The sequence below is a fragment of the Strix aluco genome, chromosome 14 (assembly GCF_031877795.1).
Source record: "Strix aluco isolate bStrAlu1 chromosome 14, bStrAlu1.hap1, whole genome shotgun sequence".
Classification (NCBI taxonomy): domain Eukaryota; kingdom Metazoa; phylum Chordata; class Aves; order Strigiformes; family Strigidae; genus Strix; species Strix aluco.
In genome coordinates this window covers 2191894-2213868 of record NC_133944.1, presented here as the reverse complement: position 1 = coordinate 2213868, position 21975 = coordinate 2191894, and the positions used below count along the sequence as shown (strand labels likewise).

General features: G+C 55.7%; 1 protein-coding gene across 3 annotated transcripts in view; it reads left to right on the top strand.

The window, feature by feature from the left end:
• ZNF469 (zinc finger protein 469) overlaps positions 1 to 21034 on the top strand; it is a 263425-nt gene extending 242391 nt beyond the window's left edge. For all 3 annotated transcript variants that reach the window (XM_074840141.1, XM_074840139.1, XM_074840142.1), the window contains 2 exons: positions 2098 to 2167; positions 6417 to 21034. In XM_074840141.1, coding sequence (XP_074696242.1) covers positions 6604 to 19401 — 12798 coding nt within the window. In that variant the 5' untranslated portion in view covers positions 2098 to 2167; positions 6417 to 6603 and the 3' untranslated portion in view covers positions 19402 to 21034. The remainder of the gene's footprint in view (positions 1 to 2097; positions 2168 to 6416) is intronic.
• The last annotated feature ends 941 nt before the right edge of the window (positions 21035 to 21975 follow it).

Genomic DNA, 21975 nt, shown 5'->3' with positions numbered 1-21975 from the left:
CAGCTCCTTGCTTTGGGGGGTGGGCGGGGTTTGGGAGCTGACCCTGACCTTTCTCCAACCCATCCCTCTTTGCCTCAGCAGCTCCCGTCCCCGCTCAGCCCATCCCAGCTGCCTTTCCCGCTCCGCGATGGGCAAGAAGAAGCTGAGCTAAACCTCTATCACCAGCCACCTTATTTCCTTTGGAAAAGGCTCAGATGCTGTTGGCCGTGGCTGGGGACGGGACCAGAGCAAGTGGCCATAGCTGTCTGACACCCTGCTCCCCTCACCACCCTGCCAGGGAATTACGGGATTTGCTTTGCCAGGTCACCCTGATCCATTTGTCCCTTTTCACGCCAATTGGGGTGAGCTCCAGCCAGGGCTGAGCCGTATCTTCTGTCTTCTTCTCTTCCTCCCACCCCAGCCACCTCCTCCCATGGGACATCCCCTCTGCCAGACATGGAACCTCCTCTCACAGCACCTCCGGGTCGGGCGGCACGAAGATTTGGGAGGCACCCCGGGCACGGTGCCGAGACGCCAGCTTGCAACACCCCCACATCTCACGGGGTGCCCAGGGAGCTGCCAGGCTCGGCCCTGCCTGCCCAGGGACCTGCCCGCCTCCGCTATTTTGCATTATAAACTGAGGAAGGATTAGGACTGTTTGCAAAATCTGGATCCCAAGCAAAAGTTGGATTCTCACCAGCTTGGAAATTCAAAGCTGTTTGGATCCAGAAAATCAATTTTGGACCATTGTGAGCAAGAAAAAACTTTCTGAATAACATTCCAACTTCTCCTTGGGCCAGAAAAATCTGTTGGAAACCACCTCTTGCCCCGACACAGCCTCACCAGACCATCCAGGACCGTGTGTGCGAGTGTGTGTATGTGTGTGTGTGTGTGTGTGTGTGTGCACCCCCAGCATCTTTCCCACCCCCTCTTACAAGGTCCTTTTCAAGCTGTTGGCACCAGGGCTCAGCTTCTTCCCACAGCGGTTTCTGCCCAAGGGATGCTCCAGCCTCATCACAGCTTTTCTCAGAAAGAGCCTCTGTCCATCCCCAAACTTGCCCCTTTGGTCCTGGGCTATTCCCGGGCATGGGGCCAGCCTCAGGGACAACGAGGGAGACCAGGTCTGGCAAGGGAGGTGTCACATCCCTCCTGGCGAGATGCTCCCACCCACTGCATCGTGCCCGGGCAGGAACCAGTCCCCTCATCCTGCTTTTCTCTTTATTTGACTGGGAAATGGGTTAATGTCAGAGCAGGGCTCGATGTGTCTGGATACGACACCCACGCTCTTGGGGACTTGGGGAGCAGCGAACGTGGATTAACTCCAGGCTGGACCTGGGACTGATAACAGCGATCCCTTAAAATCCTCCCTCTTTTTCCCCTTTTTCCCTTTTTCCCAAAAATTGGGAAAAAGCACCCTTTTCCCACCTCACTCCCAAGGTGTACTGTAGGCCAGTGCTGTTTCAGGAGCGTGGCCTGATCCAGCACAGTGTGGGATGGAGGTAGGCAGGAGGTGGACATCGCAGAGACCGGCACGTCACAGGCACGGTTGGGGGGCACTGAGGGTCGGGGATGGCGTGGGGGGGACCTGGGTGCATTGCTGGGTGCAGGTGCAGGATCAGGCCTGGCTGGCAGCTGCCCCGCGGCTGCGCTCAGCACCTGCTGGAGGCTGAACAGTGCCCTGAGCACAGCCGGGGCTGTGGTTTGGGCTTTGGCCATTCTCAGTCTCCCTTTCCTCCTCTTCCTCCTCCTCCTCACACCGGTGAGGCCATTTCCTGCCCCTTGGGGCCGTATCCTGACCGTGGGTGCGAGGCATCGGGTCTGCAGGACCCCAGCAGGTGCAGGCAGTGGCCAGGATGCAGGGGATGGAGCTGGGATGCAGGAGAGGGGGAGGCAGGACCCCCATCTCCACCCGTGCCTGTTTCCTCACTCCCACAGCACCATATGACCACGCACCCGGCCAAAGCCACCCACCCACAGGGACCCAGCTGGTGGTGGCCATGATGGGGCGTTTTGGGGTGGAAACCCGTCCTTTTGGCGGCCGAGCACTCCCCGCGCACCGCCGTGCCGGCAGCCAAGCCAAACACAGATTCCTGACATATTTTTCCTCTTTCCTTGCAGCCAAGAAATTCATATTTCATGGGAGGTGAAAGTGAGTCCCGGCAGTAGCTGAGCGGCGCAGGGTGCCAAGGTACGGGCCAGCTGACAGCGCAGGGTCGGATGCTATTTTTGGGAGCCAGATGCTCTCCTCCTCAGCCCGGACAGGCTCGGGGGATGCCCCCAGCCCCCCCGAGCCCCAGCTGCAGGGATGCTCAGGGACCTTCCCAGCTGCTTTTCTGGCCCCACAGTAGCCCCGTTGCGAGAGGCAGAAAGTTTAAAGAGGTGCTGGGCTTTGAGAAGGGACCAGTTCACAAGGGGAGGGGATTTTTCACAGCCCCAGCCAAAGCTGTGCTCGGTAGGATCGACCCACCTGGGTAGGATTTAAATCCTTTGGGCAGTGGTTAAATGCCCCTTTTTGGGTCAAAAACCTAAAGCGTGTTCACAGTCAGCCCTGCATCTTGTGGAGCTGGTGAAAGCCCGTAGAGCCGGGGGGTTTCTCTGTGGGACCCCCACATGCCCCCCACCTATCTCTCTCCCCCAAATCAGCTGCAGCAAAGGGAATTTTCCTCACTGATGCCACCCAGCTGGCATCTTCATTTTTCTTCCTTCCACCCACTCCCACGCCCACCCCTGAGCCACCGTTGCCGAAACCACAGTGCCTCTGGCCACGATACCCACCCAGATAAGAGCAGCCCCATCCAGGGATGGGGGTTTATTCACCTTGCAGGAGCAGCCTGTGAGCTCGCTGGTGCCAAACCCTGACCAGATCCACAGCCCCGGGACCCCCACCCCGAACAGAGCCCCTTCCACCCAGCCCTGCGCATCTCCCAGCCCCATCAGGGCTTTGCTGGACCGGGCAGTGTACACAGAAATAGCAAGAACAGTCCCTGCCTTGCTAATCTCAACAGACGATACAAAGAGCAGATAGGCGAGGGGAAGCATTATCGGGCCTGATTTACAGATGGAGGGCTGAGTCACCGTGATTAACTGACTTACCCAAGGTCGTGCAAGGGAGAGGCCGAGCCGAGCGCTGAACCCGGCTCTCCCCAGTCCCCCAAGTGAGGCCACCCCTCTGCTCCCCACCACGGGGAAGGAGTTTTTCCTTCTGCCCAGAGCAATGCTCAGCGGAGCTGGTGCCTTTCCTCAGGCAGTGCCACTGTTTCAGCTCTTCGTGCTTTGCTTCAGCAGCTGGTGGAGTTTTCTTGTTGGGTGTTGGGGGTTTTTTTGTGCTGTTCACGCAACTGTTTTGTTCTCTCGCTGCTGTTTCCACCGGAGCCAGGTTTTACCCTGAGGAGACACTTCATCTCCTGCTGCCCTGCCCGTGGTGGGGACGTGGCGGTCGCCTCGGTCTTCGTGGTGTGGTCCCAGCTGAGATGCAAAGCTCCAGCATGCTGCTGGTGGGATTCACAGCTCTTCTCTCTTGGGATGGAGATGCTGTCAGGGCTGGGGGGGTGACGCGGTCCCCCAGGCCGTGCGTGCTGGGACAGCCCTGCAGGAATAAGTGCTGAGGGGATTGGGAAATGCAAGGGAGCTCAAGGAGCATGGGAAGCCCCTGGGGACCCTCAGCTCTGTCCCTGGGCACAACCAGCTCTCGAGGCGCGAGGAGCTGAGCCACTTGGCTCCGGGTGCCAGCAAGCCAGGGTGGCAAATCACAACCTGACTGGCACGTTGGGGCTCCCGGCAGGATGGGACCTGCCCCGCGGAGTGGCAGGCTGAGTTCTGCCTTGCCAGCCAGGCTCCTGCCATCACTGCTGGGCTTGTCCCTGTGTCCCCAAGGCACAGTGGGGCTGCAGGAGGCCAACCCCACGTTGGCCCCAGTGTGGAGGATGCTCCAGGGATGGGTGAAAGGGCCGAGTACCCAGCAGGGCACACAGCGGCAGGTGGGGATCGCTCTCCCTGTGGCCAGGCAGCCTGGTAATAAATATGTCATGATTTTTTTTAAAGCATAACCTCCCTTTGCTGCCATCCCATCCCTTTCCACTTCCTCTTCCAGGAGTCGAAACATAAAAACCCCAGAAGCAATGCCAGCAGTAACCCAAAGAGGAGCCTGGTCCTGGGAGCAGGCTAAGGAACGGGCTGAGAGCCTGTAAAAAAAACAGATTAAATGGTCCCTATTTTCATTATATTCTGGGTTTCCCATCCTGCAAGGGGTGAACTATGTTTGGGCTGGACCTGTAAACCCCTCCGGTGAAGGATGCAGGCAGTTGCCTGGGGAAGATGGCTTTAAATCAGCACACCCAGCCCTCCTTATCAAATGCCCCATCAGGAGCAGCACCAGCTGAGCCCCACTGAGACCCCAAATTTCTGCGCCGTGCTGCTCCCAGGGCTGCCGTGCGCTTGCAGATGGACCCCCACGCAGGGAAGGGGGACCCCCACGCCCCAGTGTAAGGACAGGCATCAGGGGTTTGGGGAACAAAGCCCTAATTTACACTTTGCCCTTGTCCCCATGCACCGTCTATCATTTGCGTGGAATAAATTCATGCCCATCTCCTGGCTGGGCTCTGCCAGGAATCCCAGCACGGCACATGGATGCCGTTCATCAGCAGGCCAGTCCTGCGTGCCACCGGCTCTGCTTTCCCCATCTACCTCACTCTGCCAGCACAGGGAGCGGGGCGTTTGTTTCTCCTGGCGCTCAGCACTAATGCACCAGCAAACCCCAGCCCTTGCCATGCAAATCCTGCAGCTTTACGGGTACACAAACGAGCCTTTCCTTCAAAAAAAAAAAAAAAAAAAAGGCTCCTTTATGTGGCTGAAAGAGCACGACTGTGATAATGTAGCAAGCGCTGGCCTTGGGTATTTTATCTTGGCAAGGAGCCTTTGCAAATTTAAACAGCAGCAAACAGGCTTCGCAGTTGTGGCTGGAAGCGGCATAAGCGGCGCATTGTTTTGCAAGCAAAACCCCTGCGTGCCAAAGGGCCGCGTGTGAGCTTTGGCCGGCACGCGGGGAGCGAGCACGATAGGGTCCGGCCGTATCAACCCGGGATCCATTTCACTTAGTGGGGTGTGAAATTGTGGAGGAATTCGAGCCCAGCAGCTCAAATCAGAAAGGGGGACCCCGGGGAGCCCCCCTGGGCTCTGCCAGCTGCGTTGCCTTCCCCTCCCTGCGAGGGCTCGCAGCGTCTCTGCAGGAGCAGCGGGGATGCAGCCGTGCCCCTGCTCTCTCTCTATATACACACTAATAATTATTAATGCATCTATGCCATCACAGCGTCACGGAGCGCTGAGAGCTCACCCCGGCTGCCACGTGCACGCAAAGCACCACGTGTGAACTGAGACCCCCAGTAGATGCAGGTCGCTCCCCTTTTCTCGGTGAAATTCTCATTTTCTGCTCCAATCACTGCTGGGCAGGGGTGGCGAGGCTGTGCAGTGTGGGGTGGACCCTGAGTGGGGCTGGGGAGTTGTAAGAATTACACCCAGGAGAAAATTAATAAGCGGAATTTCACGTTTATTTACAGCCAGGTCATCCCCTCCCCAGCTCCCAGCAGTATCATGCCTCTGCCCCCTGCGGCAGACAGTAAAGAGGCATTTCTAGTGAGGGAGGAGAAAGAAACCCTTTCTGTTTGCAATGGGCTTTTTAAAAGAAACTCTTTAAAACAAGGGTTTACTCTTCTTTTTAATATAACCTGTGTCTGGGGCTAAAATCCTGGTGGTACCTTTTAAAAGGCTGCGCTTGACTTGTGCTTCATGTCTAATGCCCTGAGGGTCCCTTATTGTAAAATCAGCTGGTAAATTGAGGATTTAGTTTTAATGTTTTCACATACTTCAGTGTCTAAAATTGCGAGGGCAATTTGCGGGTGCTGTTAAAGTTAAGGCAGAAGCAGCAGAAGTCCAAGTCTTTTCTCCAGGGGTTTCAGAGCTGGAGTGGGCAGTGGAGGGAGTGGAGGGGCAGTGAGGTCGAAGAGATGCACTGGGGAGGGAATCGTGATGGAGCAAAAGCTTTTTGCTGCACAGCCCGACCTCATCATCCCTCCGGCCACAGGACCGGGGACACGGGGACACGGGGACACGGGGACAGGGAGCCCTTCCCAGGACGCCTCTCCCAGCCCAGCCTGACAGCCCTTCCCGCTAATCCGTAGGTGGAGCTCTTCTGTCATCTTTTTCTGCTTATGTTGCGAAGAAGTAACCCAGAAATAGCTTCCCCGGGAGGAAAAAAGTGCCTTCCTCAGCAGCTTTTGCCAAAGGTGAAATGCTCTGAGCATCCTTTGAAGAGCCAAAAGCTGGAGGGAGGGTTGCGATTCCCTTTCCTCCATCCCCCTCCCCACTGCAGCGCCAAGAAAAGGGGCCAAAATATTTCTCTTTCCTGGCTGATGGCCGCCCTGTCTCTCTTTTCTCCTCTTCAGGTCTGAAACGATGCAGCAGAGCCCCACCGGTGCTCGGGACCCCGCGCCGCCCCGGCCCCGGGGAGCCGCTGCCCCCCTCACCGCCCCAGTGCCCGTCGGCGGAGGACCATGCCCGTGACGGAGGGACAGCAGCTCGCAGCGGGACGGGAAAACGGGGCTTTCTAGCCTTTCCCCCCTCCTCGGTATCATGACTGGAGAGACCCAGCATGTTTACACCATCGGCGATACTGAGGCCGGCCCCAAAGACCCCGACAAGGCCTTTGGCTTTGAAGGCTGCGGGGAGAAGGATGGGAGGGCGCTGGGTGGGGAGGGCACGTCCCCCTTCCCCAGCCCCAAGGACAAGGAGCCCCACAGCCAGCGGGAAGCTGTGATCCGGCCCCAGCAAGCGGGAAAGATCGACTTCAAATCCCTCCACCGCAAACCCAAGTTCGGCAACGACGGCGCCTGGGGAGAGGTCAAGGGCAGCCCCCAGTCCCCCCCGGGGAAGGGTCGAGCCCGTGAGCGCAGCCGGCGCTCAGGGAAGGGCGAAAGGGGCCACCACCAGCTCTACCGGCTCAGCATCGCGGGCGCCCGGCCGAACCCCACCATCGGCATCGCCTACCCCCAGCAGAAGGTGACCCCCCCGAAGAAGCCAGAGGCGAATCACGGCCCCGTGGCTGGCAGCTACCGCTTCCACGTGCCCAGCATCCCCCAGCGTGAGGCCGAGCTCCGGCAAGAAGACCTCGGCTTCGGCCGCTGCTTCCCCGATGCCGCCGCCGGCCGTACCTCTGCCAACTATACCTCACAGCCCGCTCCCCCCCACGGCCCCAAAGGGCAGCCCCCCGCCACTGGCATCCCCCTCAAGAGCCCTGGCACCAATGGGCAGCTACATTATTTAGAGTTTCAGGCGAACAGGGCCGACTCCTGGCCTTCCCCGGAGAAGAGCTTTACCGGTGCTAGCTACGGGATCTCGGTGCAGAAGCCCAGCTCTTTCCCCGAGGGCAGTAAAGCCGGTGCCCACAGTTTGGGGGCTTTGCCATGCCAGTACCCCTTCCAGCTGCTGCACGACTCGGGGAAGGAGCCGTACCGCAGTGATGCGGGGGGTCAGGAGTACCTGGACGTGGGGCTTGCCGCCAGCCAGCTGGCTCACGGCACCTTCGCCTTCCACTCGTCCTCCAGAGAGTGGCAAGAGGAGGTGCTGAGCGGCGGCTCCTACGAGAGCGTGTCCCCCGAGGGCAGGCTGTACAGCTTGCCCGCCCCACCGCCACCACCGCCGCCACCGTTCCTGCACCCGCCACCGCCACCGGCCCCACACCACAGCCAGCTGCCGTGCTGCAAGGGTAGGAGCGAGCATCCCGCCGACCCCAATGGTGCTCTCTCGTCGTCTGGTGCTATCGACCAAAACCCAAGCACTTTCCAAGAAAACCAAGCTGTTTTTCCGTCTAGTTTACACTCACCTAGTATGCCAAAGCCAGTCGGTAAGAGGCAAGCCTCAGCGAAAGACAGTGTCCCCAGCCCACGGCTGCTGATCCAGAGCAGCCCTCTGAGAAGGAACATGCCACCAAACTCTCTCTCCCAAGTGCACTTTCCGAGCAAAGCCTATTGCAGTTCCCCCGCGGGCAGCGCCAGCGCAGGATCCGTGCCTTTCGAGACAAGCATTCCCACTACGGCACCTACCCACCCCAGGCTTGTGCAAGCTTGGGAAGGTGCCACTAAGGCGTTTTCTCCCATGGACCAGAATTCAGCACCTTATTCAAACCCTGTTGGAAACCAGTTCTCATTCGAGTGCCAGTCTGGCCCCGAGCAGAGGCAGCACAGGCAGAAAAATGCCAGGATGCCTTGGCAGCAAATACACCTCACTTCTGCAATGCCCGGTCAAAACAGGCTAGAGCTGTCAAGACAGATCACCAGCCAGAAGCTCCCCTTCCCCCTGGGCACGTCAGAGTGGCAGGGGAATGCAAAAGCCCAGAAAGGGCCTCCCATAAGTAACTCTCCGGGGTATCACAGCAAAAAGCTCTTGTCAGGAGAGAGCCTCGGGGTCCAGAGGGGAGACCCCAACTCAACGGGTGCTTTCTCTTTTGAAAATGGGAAGGAGCCAGGCTCTCCTGCCTGCGACTCAAGAAGCAAAGCCCTCTTCTACAGCATGAGTCAAGCAGGTCCTCCTCCTCCCTCAAGGAGCTCGTCGGGCACAGCGCTGGTCCTGCCGCCATCAGCCTTGGTGGCTGCCTCACCTTGCGAGTCCCCGTTGCCGTCCCCTGTCCCCAACCCCACCTGTGGCAGCACCTGCTCGTCACTCTCCCCCATGTCCAGCAGCCCACTCAACCCCGGCTTCGAAGACAGCCAGATGTCCAGGGCGCTGACCCCCTCACCCTTCTTCCAGCACCCCTGCCATCCCAAGGACAGCAACAAAACCTTCCACTCTTCTGACATCCTCAGCTCCAGCTCGCTTCATTACCACCCATCAGACTCCATCAAGTCCTTCCACTTCCCTCCCGATGCCCTGAAAGACGACAACCTCCTGAAATGTGCCCCGGCAAGCCCGTTCCACAAACCTGGCGTGGAGGTGGCCAAAGGATGCTCAGATGGGCTGGATGGGGAGCAGCCTCCACCGCCATACTCCTCTCATCATTTGCTGGCCAGCTCGCTCAGCAGCGCCAGCCTGGACCAGCTGGACGTGCTCCTGACCTGCAAGCAGTGCGACCAGAACTACAGCAACCTCTCCTCCTTCCTGCAGCACCGCCAGTTCTGTGCCTCCCATCCCACTCCTCAGGGCGAGGGCAAGGATGCTCCCCGGGCAGCCGAGGGGCGGAAAGCGCTCCCCCCCCCAGAACCCCCCAAGCCCTCCAGCCTCGGGCTCTCTCTGGACCCCCAGGCGCATTTCTTGACGTTAAACAAGAGCGATGACTTCTTGCTGGATGGGGAAAGCAAAAGCGAGGGCAAGGAAGATGCTCTGAAGGGTGGCCTCTTCAACGGCCTTGCCACCAGCTCCCTGCCGCTCACCGCCTCCGACCTGGACATCGACGACGCCAAGCTGGACAGCCTGATCACCGAAGCCCTCAACGGCCTGGGGTACCAGTCAGATAACCCGGAGATCGACAGCAGCTTCATAGACGTGTTTGCCGATGAGGAGCTGACAGGCATGAAGGCAGCCAGCGGTGGGATGTCCCACAAGGCAAAGGAAGCCCTGGCCTCGGACAGCAAATCAAAGCAGGCAGCAGCAGAGGAGAAGGCAGTGGGCCAGCCCAAGACCAGTTATTTTTACGAGGACGGCCACCTGAGTGGGGAGCAGGCGAAGAGAGGGGCAGGAAAGCAGCACCTTCACAAGGGGAGGGCGGCGCGGAGGTTGGCAGCCCAGGAGCCAGATCCCAGGACAGCAGGAGCAGAGAGGACGGCCAGGCTGCGGGCGGGCAGGAAGAACAGTGTCCCACCAGCCACCACCTCCTCCAAGTCCACCTCCAGCCAAAAGCATCCCAGGAAGCTCAGCCAGGAGCCTCCAATGAAGAGTGAGGTGGGACCGGGCATTGTCACCAAGAGCTCCAAGCCTCCCCGGTTCTCCATGAAGGAGATGAAGAAGCGGAAGCCCCGAAGCGGAACGTGGAGCAAGGAGCTCATTCACAAGATCGTGCAGCAGAAGAACAAGCTCCACAAACTGCAGGTGAAAAGCAGCAAGCAGGCACAGTTCCCCCAGGTCACCGAGAGGCTGATGCCAGCCGCCAAGGAGGGCAGGTTTCGGGAGTACGACTATGTCTCCGACTCGGATGATGATGGGGCAGAGTGCAGCAAGCTCCGGGGCAGGAAGAAGCGTGGCACGGGATTCATTGGGAGGACCAAATACAGCTTTAGCAAGAAACGCCCAGAAAGAAGTGAGAAAGTCAAAGAGAAAGACCCAGCCTGGAGCTACAGCCGGAAAAGGGACAGTCAGAAAAGGGAGGCACAGGAGCCTGGGGGGGTCCCAAGCCAGGAGGATGCCAAGAAGGAGGGTTGTGCCACCAGAGTCCGAAGACGGAGCAGCCAGTCGTCTACCAGCAGCAACCATAGTGGTAGTGTGCCCAGTGAGACAGGCACCAGCCCACCCCACGCTGATGGGAACGGCTCGGGCAGGGAAAAGGGAGGCATGCAGAGGAGGAAGCGCTCGGGCAGCCCAGCACGTGCGCCAAGGACTCCGCTCAGCCTTCCCGAGGACAGGAGCCCAAAGAAGAGCCAGAAGAGCAAAGAGGACTTTCCCAGGGGGAGCAGGCGGTTTGGCTCAGCCAAACCTTTGTTAGCAGGCTCCAGGACAGGTCCAAGTACTGAACCAGATGTTGCTGCGATGGACTCTGCGAAGGAGGAGCCGTTACCACAGCCCCAGGAGAGGCAGCTGCCCAGCACGGGCACCTCGGGCAGCAGCCCCCTCGGGCTCTCCTGTAAGGAGGGGGCAGAAGAGCCCAAAGGAGCAGCAAAGCACATGGGTGAGGCAGGAGAACCCACCCTGGAGCCTCAGGACTCACCCGAGCTGACCATGGTCAACCAGAGGCATCAGTTTGCCCCTTTCACGAGCGATGGGCTGAAGTACCATGCAGAAGAGCTAATTGCTCCATCCCACGGCAGTAACGAAGCTAGTCCTGGCAACGTGAGTGCTGCCTACTCGGAAACAGGCATCAAATACTTGAAGGCACACGGGCTCTGTGACGGTCGGAAGGACTATCCCGTGCCAGTTGCCCCGTATGGGGGGGATGCAGTGGGGATGATGCTTACTGCCAAGGCACCCGATCCATACGTCAGCACCGACAACACGTTTTTCGACCCCAAAGGCCTTCCTGGTCACTACGATGACAGCCTCTTCTCAAAGCCCCCAGCCTTGGGCTCCTCACACATGGACGACATGTACTTATGCCGGGATGACATCAACGCCAGCTCCTTTGAGCAGAAACACACCAGCATCTCCCCTTACACCGCAGAAACGCCACAAGGCAAGGTCTCCTCCCCTCTCAGCTTCGATTCCTCTTCAATATTTGGAGAGCTTCCCGTCACCGAGTTCGATCCGCCGCTGTACGAGAGCGTTTCTGCAAGCAAGGATGGTTATGTGACGACGTTCACCTGTCCTGGCAATCCCCCCAGCAAGTCACTGCCCTTCGAGCAACCATATCCACCGTTCATGCCAGAGAAAGACTGGTCCCTCATGGAGGAGGTGACTCCAATGCTTCCAGAAGACATGACTCAGTTCCACAGCCTTTCAGTGGAGAAGCCACTAGCCAAAAAATTCCCCGAGGAAGGCCCTGTCCCCACCAATCAACTCTCCCTGCCGCTGCCAGACAGGATAACAGATTATAATGTGACTTTTATGAACAACATATCAGATGATGAGCTGGAGATCAAGCGATTAGTCACAGAGCTGGAAAGTCAACTGCAAACCGGCAAGCTGGATAATGAGGCACCTGTCACCCTTCAGAAGCCCGAGCAACACATCGCTGCCCATCTGCGAGGACAGGCGGCTGAGCAGTTCCCACCGCTGCCGGTCGAGCAAGAGACGGGCCATGAGGAAGGACTATTTTTGGCAGATGAGCTGGGCAGTTCAAGCCTCTGCGCTGGGGAGAGGCTGGGAGGTGAGAAGCCAGCCATCGCAAGTGCCCGTGGGGACTACGAGAGACCCAGGGAGCCCTGGCCCTGCTCGGTGGAGCTGGGCTCGCTGGAGGCAGGGATTCGCACACCAGCTGCGCTTGCCGTGGACCATTTCTCCTCCAAAGACAGCAGCGAGCAGCTCCAGGGAGCTGCAGCTGCCGAGGAAAGTGACCCTGGAAAGACGGAAAATGTGTCTTCCTCCAAAAGTCTACTGGGTTCATGCATGCCAGAGCAAACAGAGGCTCCCACCTGCACAGACCCTGTGACAAAAAGCCCTCCTGTTGTCACTGACTCTGTGTTCTCCAAGACCCTGGAGGCAGCTGAAGCACCCAAAGATCCCCTGCCAAGCCAGTGTGGTGCCGAGAGCTTCCCTGTGCCAGGGAAAGCAGCTGAAAGATTCACTGATGCTGCAGAGCTGGAGAAGTTTGATGCACATCTTCCAAACTGTAAACCTGAATTTGGCTTTCAGCAAGGTCCCACCCCAGCCTTGGATCTGACCTTTTCGCCTCACATCAAAGAAGTCCCAGATACAGAAGAAAGACCCTTAAGCAAGCCCGAGTCACCCAAAATGGCAAAAAGTGCCATGGACTTCAAAGGGGATGGTGATGGGTCCGTCTTGGTGGAAGAAACGGAGGAGAGGAAGAGCTCCACCACCTACCCACCCCCCGGACCCGGTGACAAATCCAGCAAGCAAAAAGTGCTGCTGTTCGATATGCTGAGTCTGCCCAAGGAGAGCGACTGTGGCTCCCGACAGCCGTTGGCATCCCAGGAGACAGCGGCCAACCCTCTGCAGCAGCTCCAGCTCTTCGTTGCCCGAACAGTGAAGAGCAACGAGGAGGAGCTGTTGATGCCATGCTTCCCCATGCTGCTTGCTCCCAGCCACCCCCCTGCCACCACCCGCATCCAGCCGGAGCAGAAAGAGGAGAATGGCGATGCCTTGGAAGGGGAAAATCGGACATACTGCCCTGCCCAAGGGGAGGGGAACGTCCCCACCGGAGGCAACACAGAGAATATTGCTGCCCCAGCAAAAGAGGCTGTGCTTTTCTCTGGTGGATGTGAGCAGCCGGAGTCATTCACTACAATGGGCTCTTACCATGCAAAACAATCCACGTTTGTGAAGCCAGAGCTGCAAAATAATGTAACGGAGCTGCAGCACTTAGCAAATGAACACGTGGAGCCGAATGACATTAATATCCGTGCAGATGGTGTTTCCCGAGAGCATAATGACCTCTCACCACTCAAAAACACAGTGGTGACCCCACTGCCAGGGCAAGGAAAGAAAGCTGATCAGCTCGTGGAAGAGCAGGAGCAAGATAAAAACAAAGCGACCTTGGCATTTAAAAAACATGAGCAATCCCATTTAAGCCGTAAGTTGCTTGAGAAAGAAACTCTGGGCAGTGCAGCAGCAGAGAGACTAGAAAGGAATCAGCTGGGGCAGGGGGCACAGCCCCTGCGCAGTGCTTCCACGAGTCCCACCAGCCCCCCCGGTCCCTCTGAGGAGGATCTCCACCAGGATCACCGCTTGGTGCCGGAGGCGAAAGCCAGCACAGTCAGCGCAAAGGTTCCCAGAGAAGGAAATGGCAAGAAGAAGTCTCTCAATGGCTGTCATTACACAGGAGAATCTCCAGCCAGCCTGCCCTTGCCAACTGATTTTTCTCACCCCAAATGCTTGCAAAGCGGTGGGGCCGAGGGGAGAGAGGTCCCCAGCTTCAGCACTCAGCTCTCGGATGAGAAGAAATACAGCACGTCCCTGCTTAACGCAGCAAGTTCATTCACCATGAAGAGGTGTCCTCCCGAGGCCAACAGCCATCCCGTCCATCACCCCACTGCGAGCCTGGTAGAGCAAGGGACGTGGAAAAGGGCACCCACCTTTCCTCTCTCGCTGCATCACTGCGGGGCTGTGCCGATGGAAGCAGTCGAGGATGATCCCCATCACCTCCCTGACGGCGTTTTGGGTAACTACGGACCAACTGAAAGAGAAGGGACGGCGAGACCCTGCGCTCTGCTGCACGCCGATGGTCTGGTGGGCTCTGCCTTGGAGATGGATGGTCCTCAGAAAGCGCACGGGAAGGACTGCCCTCTTCCCTGCTCACCACCTTTCAACCAGAAGGGTGTTGGGAAAGAGGTACCCAAAAGTGACAATACTGTGCTGTCAAGCTCTCATTTTAAAGAAAACCAAGTATGCACCATCACAGATATGGTCATTAACTCCACTCCTCCAGAAACCCAAGATTACCCAACCCAGCCCACAACAGACCTTCTGCTGATCAGAGAAAGAGAAGTAAACCTGAATCAAGAAAACAAGCCTGAAAGCTGCTCTGATGATGGAAATAAGCATCAAAGTGAACCAGAGGCTTTGTCCAATGGTTTTGTTGTTCAGCAGGTGCCAGCTGCTGTCAGCAGAGGTCTTACAAGGATTGGAGATCTTGGTCCTGCTGAATTAAATGGCCATGAGTTTTCAGAGGCGGCAGAGGTGAGACTTGGTTTTTCCAAAACCACAGAGAGTGGAGGAAAAGGTTTAAAAGGGGAGAAGCCCAAAAGCCATGGGGCTGGAGAAGCTGGGGGTTGTGTCTTAAACAGTATGGGCCAAGGAGAGGGCAACACGCCTAACGGGACTCCAAACCCTTCCCAAAATGAACTTCACAAAGAAAAGAAGCCAAACGGGCTCCCGGTGACCTGCGACATTTGTTCGGCCACTTTCCGGTCCAAGCCTGGCCTGACCAGGCACAAAGCTGTCAAGCACCAGGTGAAGAACAGTGGTGTACCACAGCCCAGCAAGACTCCCAGGTCCACTTTAATTCCTGCAGACAGGACATCAAAAGCAGCCCAAAAGGTGCCCAGGAGGAGCCTGAAGACTTCGGTCAAAGACAAAACCTGCAGCTCACAGATGCCGACCACCGATGTTGAACACGTCCCCCAGAAAATATGCCCAGATCTGGAGAAAGAGCCCAGTGCGAAGATGCAAGAAGTGGTCAGCAGAGTGCTCAGCGACCTCAGCGTGATCTCCTTCGAGATGTCCCAGGAGCTGCACCGCACACGTGTTCTGCAGAGGGAGATGAAGGCAAAGGCACCGCACTCGGAGACAAGGGGAGCAGGTGAGGCGGCGGCTGGGAAGCTGGACTCGGGACGGCAAGCCAGGAAGGGAGAAAAAGGCAGAAGGAGCCAAAGCAAAGATCCTGAAGAGGTGCACGGCAATTCTGAAAAGAAGCTAAACAGGAAAGTGAGACGAAGGAAAGCAAAGGTATTTCCCAGCAGAAATGAGCCCGATGGTCCGTGTGAGCTGGAGAAGAGCGCAGGTCCTCCCCGTGCTGTCCTCAGCTCCAGTTTGCCCAGGATGATGGAGGGCTTGCATGAGCCAGGTGGTTGCATTTCAGCAGAGGAGCAAAATAGGTCCAACTCAACCCAGCATTGTCAAAAAGCTAAACAGTCCCCTTGTGAGGCTGAGCTTGCAGAGGACCTGGGCGACAGGATGGTGTCTTCAATGGAGATGGTCAACAAGGAGTCAGTAACTGGCACAGTCTGCTGTCCCGGGGAGGTGGAAGATCCAAATGGAGTGGAAGACACGCAGGCTTGCAAAAAATGGGTTAGCGGCTTTGTGAAGCAAGTGGAGAAGGGATTGGGCAAGGTAGGCAAAGAGCAGCATGGTGGTGCTGATGGCACAGAGGAGAGGGATGCTGAGACAGGAGACAGTCTTGCGGCAGGCAGCGGCGCTGGGAAGTGGAGCGGTGCCCCACAAGGTCCCACGGCTCCTGCCGAAGAGGGTCTGACACCGGAGGCGTGTGATTCAGAAACCACCCAAAAGATTCCTGGGCAAGATGCTCTGCAGACCACGCCAGGGACCAGCCCTCCTCCTGCAGAGCCAAAGCGGTGGGCGAAGGCAGACGTGCCCCCGGGCAGAGAGCATTGCATGGAGAGCACAGCCGTCTCGGACATCCAGAGCTTGTTTGATGACGACTCCACATTCTCCCAACTGTTCCCCCGGGATGACCAGTTTGTCCGGAGAAAGTGTACACGGGTGTATGGAAAGCGCAGCAAGAAACCCAAGCCCATCACAGAGGTGAACCTCCAGCCAGCGGGTGCCATCGACCTCTTCACAATCCGATTAGCTTCTGACCTCAGCGAAACCAACTCTTTCTGTGTCACCAGGGAGGACCCTTGCGAATACGAAACCATCTCTGTTGACGACGCCTTAATGCTAAACATGTGTCACGGCAGCAAGGTGAAGAGCAGAGATGCTGTTCCCAGAGGATCTAAGAGTGTTGCGCCAAGGTTGGACCACGAGAAGACCAATCAAGGGAAGGAGGACATTGACCTGGAAGACAACATGCTAACTTTCTTGTGCCAAAACGGCCAAGTGGACAACATCCCCAGCTTGAACATCTGGGGGAGTCTGGAGAAGGAGGGGGAAAGCCTCTCTGCTGAGGACATGTTTGAGCCTCTGATGGACCTTGAGGATGAGCACTCGCTCAGAGAAGTGAGCTCTGAGCCCCCCGACCTGGCAGAGGAGCCCTACGATGGCAAGGCTAATGAAGATTCAGACTCTCCTGAATTTCACACCATCGATATCGAGATGCTGAATGCAAAGCTGAAAATGAGAGACATGTGCTTCTTCGGCCCTTGCGAAGATCTTCCTGGCCATGGGGAGGACAACGCTGTGAGTTTCAAGCCAAAGCCGGGCCAGCACAGCAAGCAAAGAAGTAAGCTAGAAGATGGGAAACCGGGGAAAAACCGCAGTGAGATAACCGTCAAGACTAAAGACAAGCAGTACAAATGCAAAGTCTGCTTCCAGTGGTTCCTGACGTTAGGGGAGCTGGATTTCCACAAGCTCTCCCATAATCCTTCCCCCCCACCTACCTGCTATATGTGTGTCCAGCGCAAATTCAGCTCCCGGGAGCAGCTGAGGGACCATCTGAAGGAGAAGCATGCCAAAAATAAAGCTGGTTTGTGGGCTTGCGGGATGTGCCTGAAGGAGATCTCCGACGTCTGGATGTACAATGAGCATCTCCGGGAACACGCCACCCAGTTCGCTCGCAAGGGGCAAGCGCAGAAGTCCGTGATGGGCCTGCCAGCCTGCTTTGGTGAGGACAACGCCGCTGTCACCCACTTCCTCAACACCATCATGTATCGGAAGCCCAGCAGGTCCTCCCGGCATGCCGACCCCAGCAGCAAGCATGTGGTTAGCAGAGAGAGCAAGAGCCCCAAGGAGCTGGCCCTTGAGCAGGAGGCCAAGGTGATGAAAGACCCTGTGGAAAGCAATGTCAAGGTGAAGCCACCTGCACCCAGCTCCTCTAAAGCATCCACCAGTCCATCTCCAGAGCACATGGCAAAAAGCGAAGGCACCCCAAAATCTGTCCCCATGCACCCAGACTGCAAGGATCCTTCCAGGGACTGTCATCACTGTGGCAAACAGTTTCCCAAACCCTTCAAGCTCCAGCGGCACTTAGTCGTGCACAGTTTACAGAAGATTTACTTGTGCCACAAGTGTCCGATGTTCTACCAGGAGACCAAAGAGCTTCGAAACCACCTCAGCCAGGAGCACGGCATAGTGGAGGAGCAGGAGATCAAGCACACCACCCTGTACGCCTGCGAGCTCTGCGCAGACGTCATGCACGTTATCAAGAAGTCCTTCATCTGCAGCATGTGCAACTACACCTTCTCCAAGAAAGAGCAGTATGACCGGCACATGGAGAAGCACCTGGCAGGAAGCAACAAGACTTTCAAATTCAGAGGGGTCATGAGGCCTGGCGTTGCCTCCAGGGAGGGCAGGGAGAGGGTGAAAGAGGACGGCTCTCTCCGGGAGGGCATGCCGCCGAGCAAGAAGAGGAAGGTTGCTCACCACGGCAGCTCACTCCCGCACACCTCACCGGTCCACCTGGACCACGCTAGTGACCTTCAGCTGGTAGAGGCTGCAAGCCCCAGCCTGCAGGCTCCCACTGACCCCTTCCCTGCAGCACCTGGCGACCCGGGAGCACCCCAACCCTCCGTGAAGACAGAAGACCTGGTGGGTGACTTCTCCGACCTCCTGGCAGAGATGGAGAAATCCCAGTTTGACACCCTGCCTCCACCACCCTGCCTCTCCCCGTCTTTGCCGCAGGCTGTGGCGAGCAGCCCAGAGCTCGGCCATATTGCTGCTCTGTCCATCGAGGAGCTGGAGAAAGGAGCATTTGATGGGAAACCACTTCCTTTCTTGGACTCGCCCGAGTTTACCATTGACCTTGCTGGGTTGGCTTGTAACCAGGCCACAGACCAAAAACTCTCTCCTCCACACCTGACTGAGAAACGTGGCTATGCCGATACCCATAAAAGAACAAGTGTGGGCAACAAAGACGAATATATAGCGGGTGTCCTGGAAAACCCCAGTGCAGCCACCAACACTGTGGATGGGATCCCATTTCTCCAGCTTGGCAAGAAAGTATCAGAGCTTCCCTCCCCACAGGCAGAGTCTCCACCAACCAAGGAGACCCACAGGTGGGGCAACCCCAGTGCTAGTGACACCTCTTCCTGGGAAGGTGCATCTAAGGCCATGTCTCCAGAAGCTGCTCACCACGCCCTGCCCCTGAAGGACAAGACAGCATCACCCACGCTGAACAGGGCTACCAAAGATTTGGTCCTGCAGAAGAAGACCATGGGTAGCCAGTCCAGCAGTGAGGCTGCTCTTGGCACAGGCAGTCCCGGCAGCAGCACCGAGGAGGGTCAGCAGCCCATCTCAGGGAGGGAGAAAGCCGTGCCTGAGGCTAAGGACAGTAGCGCTAACGCCAAGGACCAAGGTGGCAACCCAAGCAAATCCACTGGCCACCAACCCAGAGGTGAGGCAGCCAGCAACGCCATGAGACACGGCCACATGGAGCCAAGCAAACCTGCCAGCAAGCTTCACCCCAAGAGGAGGAAAGAGCACAAGTCCTTGAGCCACCGGAGCAGCTCCGGCTCCCGAGAGAACATGGAGGGAGATGGGAAAAAGAAAAAAGCCCGGACCCCGTGCCCGGGGAGGAGCGAGAGCGCCGGCGAGCTCAAACGCACCGGCTGGAGCAACGCCGAAGCTTCTGCCCTCTCCCCCGGGAGGAGGGAGACGCACTGCAACAAACTGGTACCCAAGCCCAAAACGGGCACCCAACTGAAGAAGATGGTCCTGGACACGTACAACCAGAAGAAGGGGGAGCTCCGTCACGCCAATGGGGATGTGAAACGCAGGAAGGCCATTCTGGGGAAGAGCCTCAACCAAGTGTTGGCCAAGGGGCCAACACCGTCCCCGCGCAGCTCCTTGCACAGCCCACGAGCCTCCCGGGGTGCCAAGCCAGCCGGCTCGGCCAGCTACCGCACCGCCGAGTCCCAGAACAACCTGCTAAGCCAACTCTTTGGGCAAAAATTAACTAGCTTTAAAATTCCTTTAAGAAGAGATACTTCAGAGTAATTTATGGAAGTGACTTATGGTGATCCTCAGCTGCTTTCATGGGGTTTGCAAGGGAAAAATTATCAAAGCATTAAATTCGTTTGTGTAGCATGATTTCTCTGTCTAGCTTAAATGAACTTGCACTGCAGCCTCTGTGAAATAGTTTGCTTTGTGTCTACTAATCTACTTTAATTCACCTGATTTATCATGCAAATGCTAGAACTTTGATGTTGCTGATGATTTTCATGAACTGAAATTGTAATCGCTTTGGGCAGACTGAATCGTCGAGAGCAATTGCTTTATTGCAGAAGTGCTGAGGTTATAAGGATACTTGCAAATCTCAGACCCTTTTGAGTCTGTGTCTGTGTTATCTTTGTACAAAGTACTTGAAGAGATGAACTTCATTCCGTAGACGTCTTATTCATAAGGTGCAGTACACTGTAGAAAGCAAATTTTTTTTTTTTGAAGATTTTGCACAAATAATCCCGTACAATTCATTTAATTGGGAGCTGGCCTAAGAGATGATACAATTAAAAAAAAAAAATTAAATTAAGAATGGAGTGTCCTATATTTTGACAGCCATCCCTATGAATTTGTTTCTACATCGTCAAGAGAATCACGAACCGGCTCTGGGGCTGCCGGGGCTGTCGGGGCCCTTCAGAGGATGCTGCCACTCTTTGACCACTGTAGACGATGTAACCGGAGGAGAGCCGCCACCGCGAGCAAACTGCACCTTGACACGTGTGACAAACTCTGATTTTTTGGGTTGTTGGTTTTTTTGTGTGTGTGTGTGTGTGCGCGCGCATGTGTGTTTTCTTTTTTGTTTATGGGAAGGTTTTTTTGCGCAACGACAAAACTGTGCCAATTTACCGCACCGAACCAGTACTGTCCGAGTGCCCTCAACGGTATCACTTCTAAACTATCTTACTGTATTGAGTTAGTGGCTATATAGGTATCCGCTTTTTACTATGCAGTTACTGGTGCTATTCTTCTTTTGTAATGTGAATACAGACTTCCTTGATTGAAAAGTAAAAGGGAACCATTAGGAAGTAGCCGTTACCTGTAAAAGAAAACAAAGCAGGAAAAAAATTTTTAAAAATCCAACTTTAGGGGAAAAAAATTCCTGTATGCTGGTACTCCGTAGTGTTGAAAAGGTTACGTCATGTTAAACGAGCACGTTATACAACCGAACTTTTGAATCCGGAAAGAAATCTCAGGTGCAAACGAGGACATGGAAGATAATTAAAAATACTATTGAAATACTCCCAAGTCAAGGAGGTGAAGTAATGCACTGATGTGATATGAACAGTCAGAGTACTTTGCGTCTGTCCTGCAATTATTATTTTTTGTTTTGTTTTAGATTTAAAAGAAAAAAAAAGAGGCTTTATTCTGTTAATATGTATCTTTACAATTCTTTGTATTGTATAAAAATATTGTAGGTAATTTACCTTGGGTGCAATGTGTTCTGTCAAAAGTTTTTATTTTGATATTTTGTCAGAGAAGCAGAGAGAGAGCAGGAAACGCCGTTTTATGATGTTGTATGTGTGCTTTTAAAGTGCCTCTTTAATATTGTTAAATAAAGTATGAGATGAAAATATGGGGTGGTACTGTAAAATCATACATGATTAATCTTTTCAAATATATTCCAATATTTTCACAGAAATGCCCTGTCTGCGTGATGTTTGTGGGATGATCGTCCCTGGTTGTGTTCCCTACCCTGCAGTCCCCATGGTCCCCTCCTCCCCCACACATCTCTAACCGAACGATGACATTTCTAATTGGCATTTGGATGCTCAGTACACTTTCACGGTGTCTTCTGTAAAGTGGCTGCGGGAAGGGGTTGGTGCTGCTGCCATCACTTTGCAATCATTTGCAAAGCAGCTGAGCTTCTCAACGGTGGAGATGCTTGTGCATCTCCTCTTCCCCACTGTGTCTTCCCCGGGCCCTACTCATGGCATGAGTGTCTTGTCCCTGGGGGGAAAAAAACCCAACGTGATGGAGATGGTCCAGTTTGATCATCACCAGTTGGTGATGGCCCAGTTTGGTCATCACCAACTGGTGATGGTGATGGTCCAGTTTGGTCATCATCAGTTGATTTTTGTGATGGTCCAGTTTGGTCATCATCAATTAATGATAGTAATGGCCCAGTTTGGTCATCACCAACTGGTGATGGCCCAATTTGGTCATCATCAATTGATGATGGTGATGTCCCAGTTTGGTCATCACCAACTGGTGATGGTGATGGTGATGCTGATGCTGATGCTGATGGTGATGATGGTGATAGTGATGGTGATGGTGATGGTGACGACCCAGTTTGGTCATCACCAATTTGTGATGCCATGGTGAAGGTGATGGTGATGGTGATGGCCCAGTTTGGTCCTCACCAGTTGGTGATGACCCAGTTTGGTCATCATTAATTGATGATGGTGAGATGGTCCAGTTTGGTCATCACCAATTTGTGATGTCATGGTGATGGTGATGGTGATGGTGATGGTGATGGTGATGGTGATGGTGACGGCCCAGTTTGGTTATCACCAATTTGTCCTCAAGCTGACCTCTGCCGGCACAGTGCTGAGGTCTGAAGGTAAGAGGCTG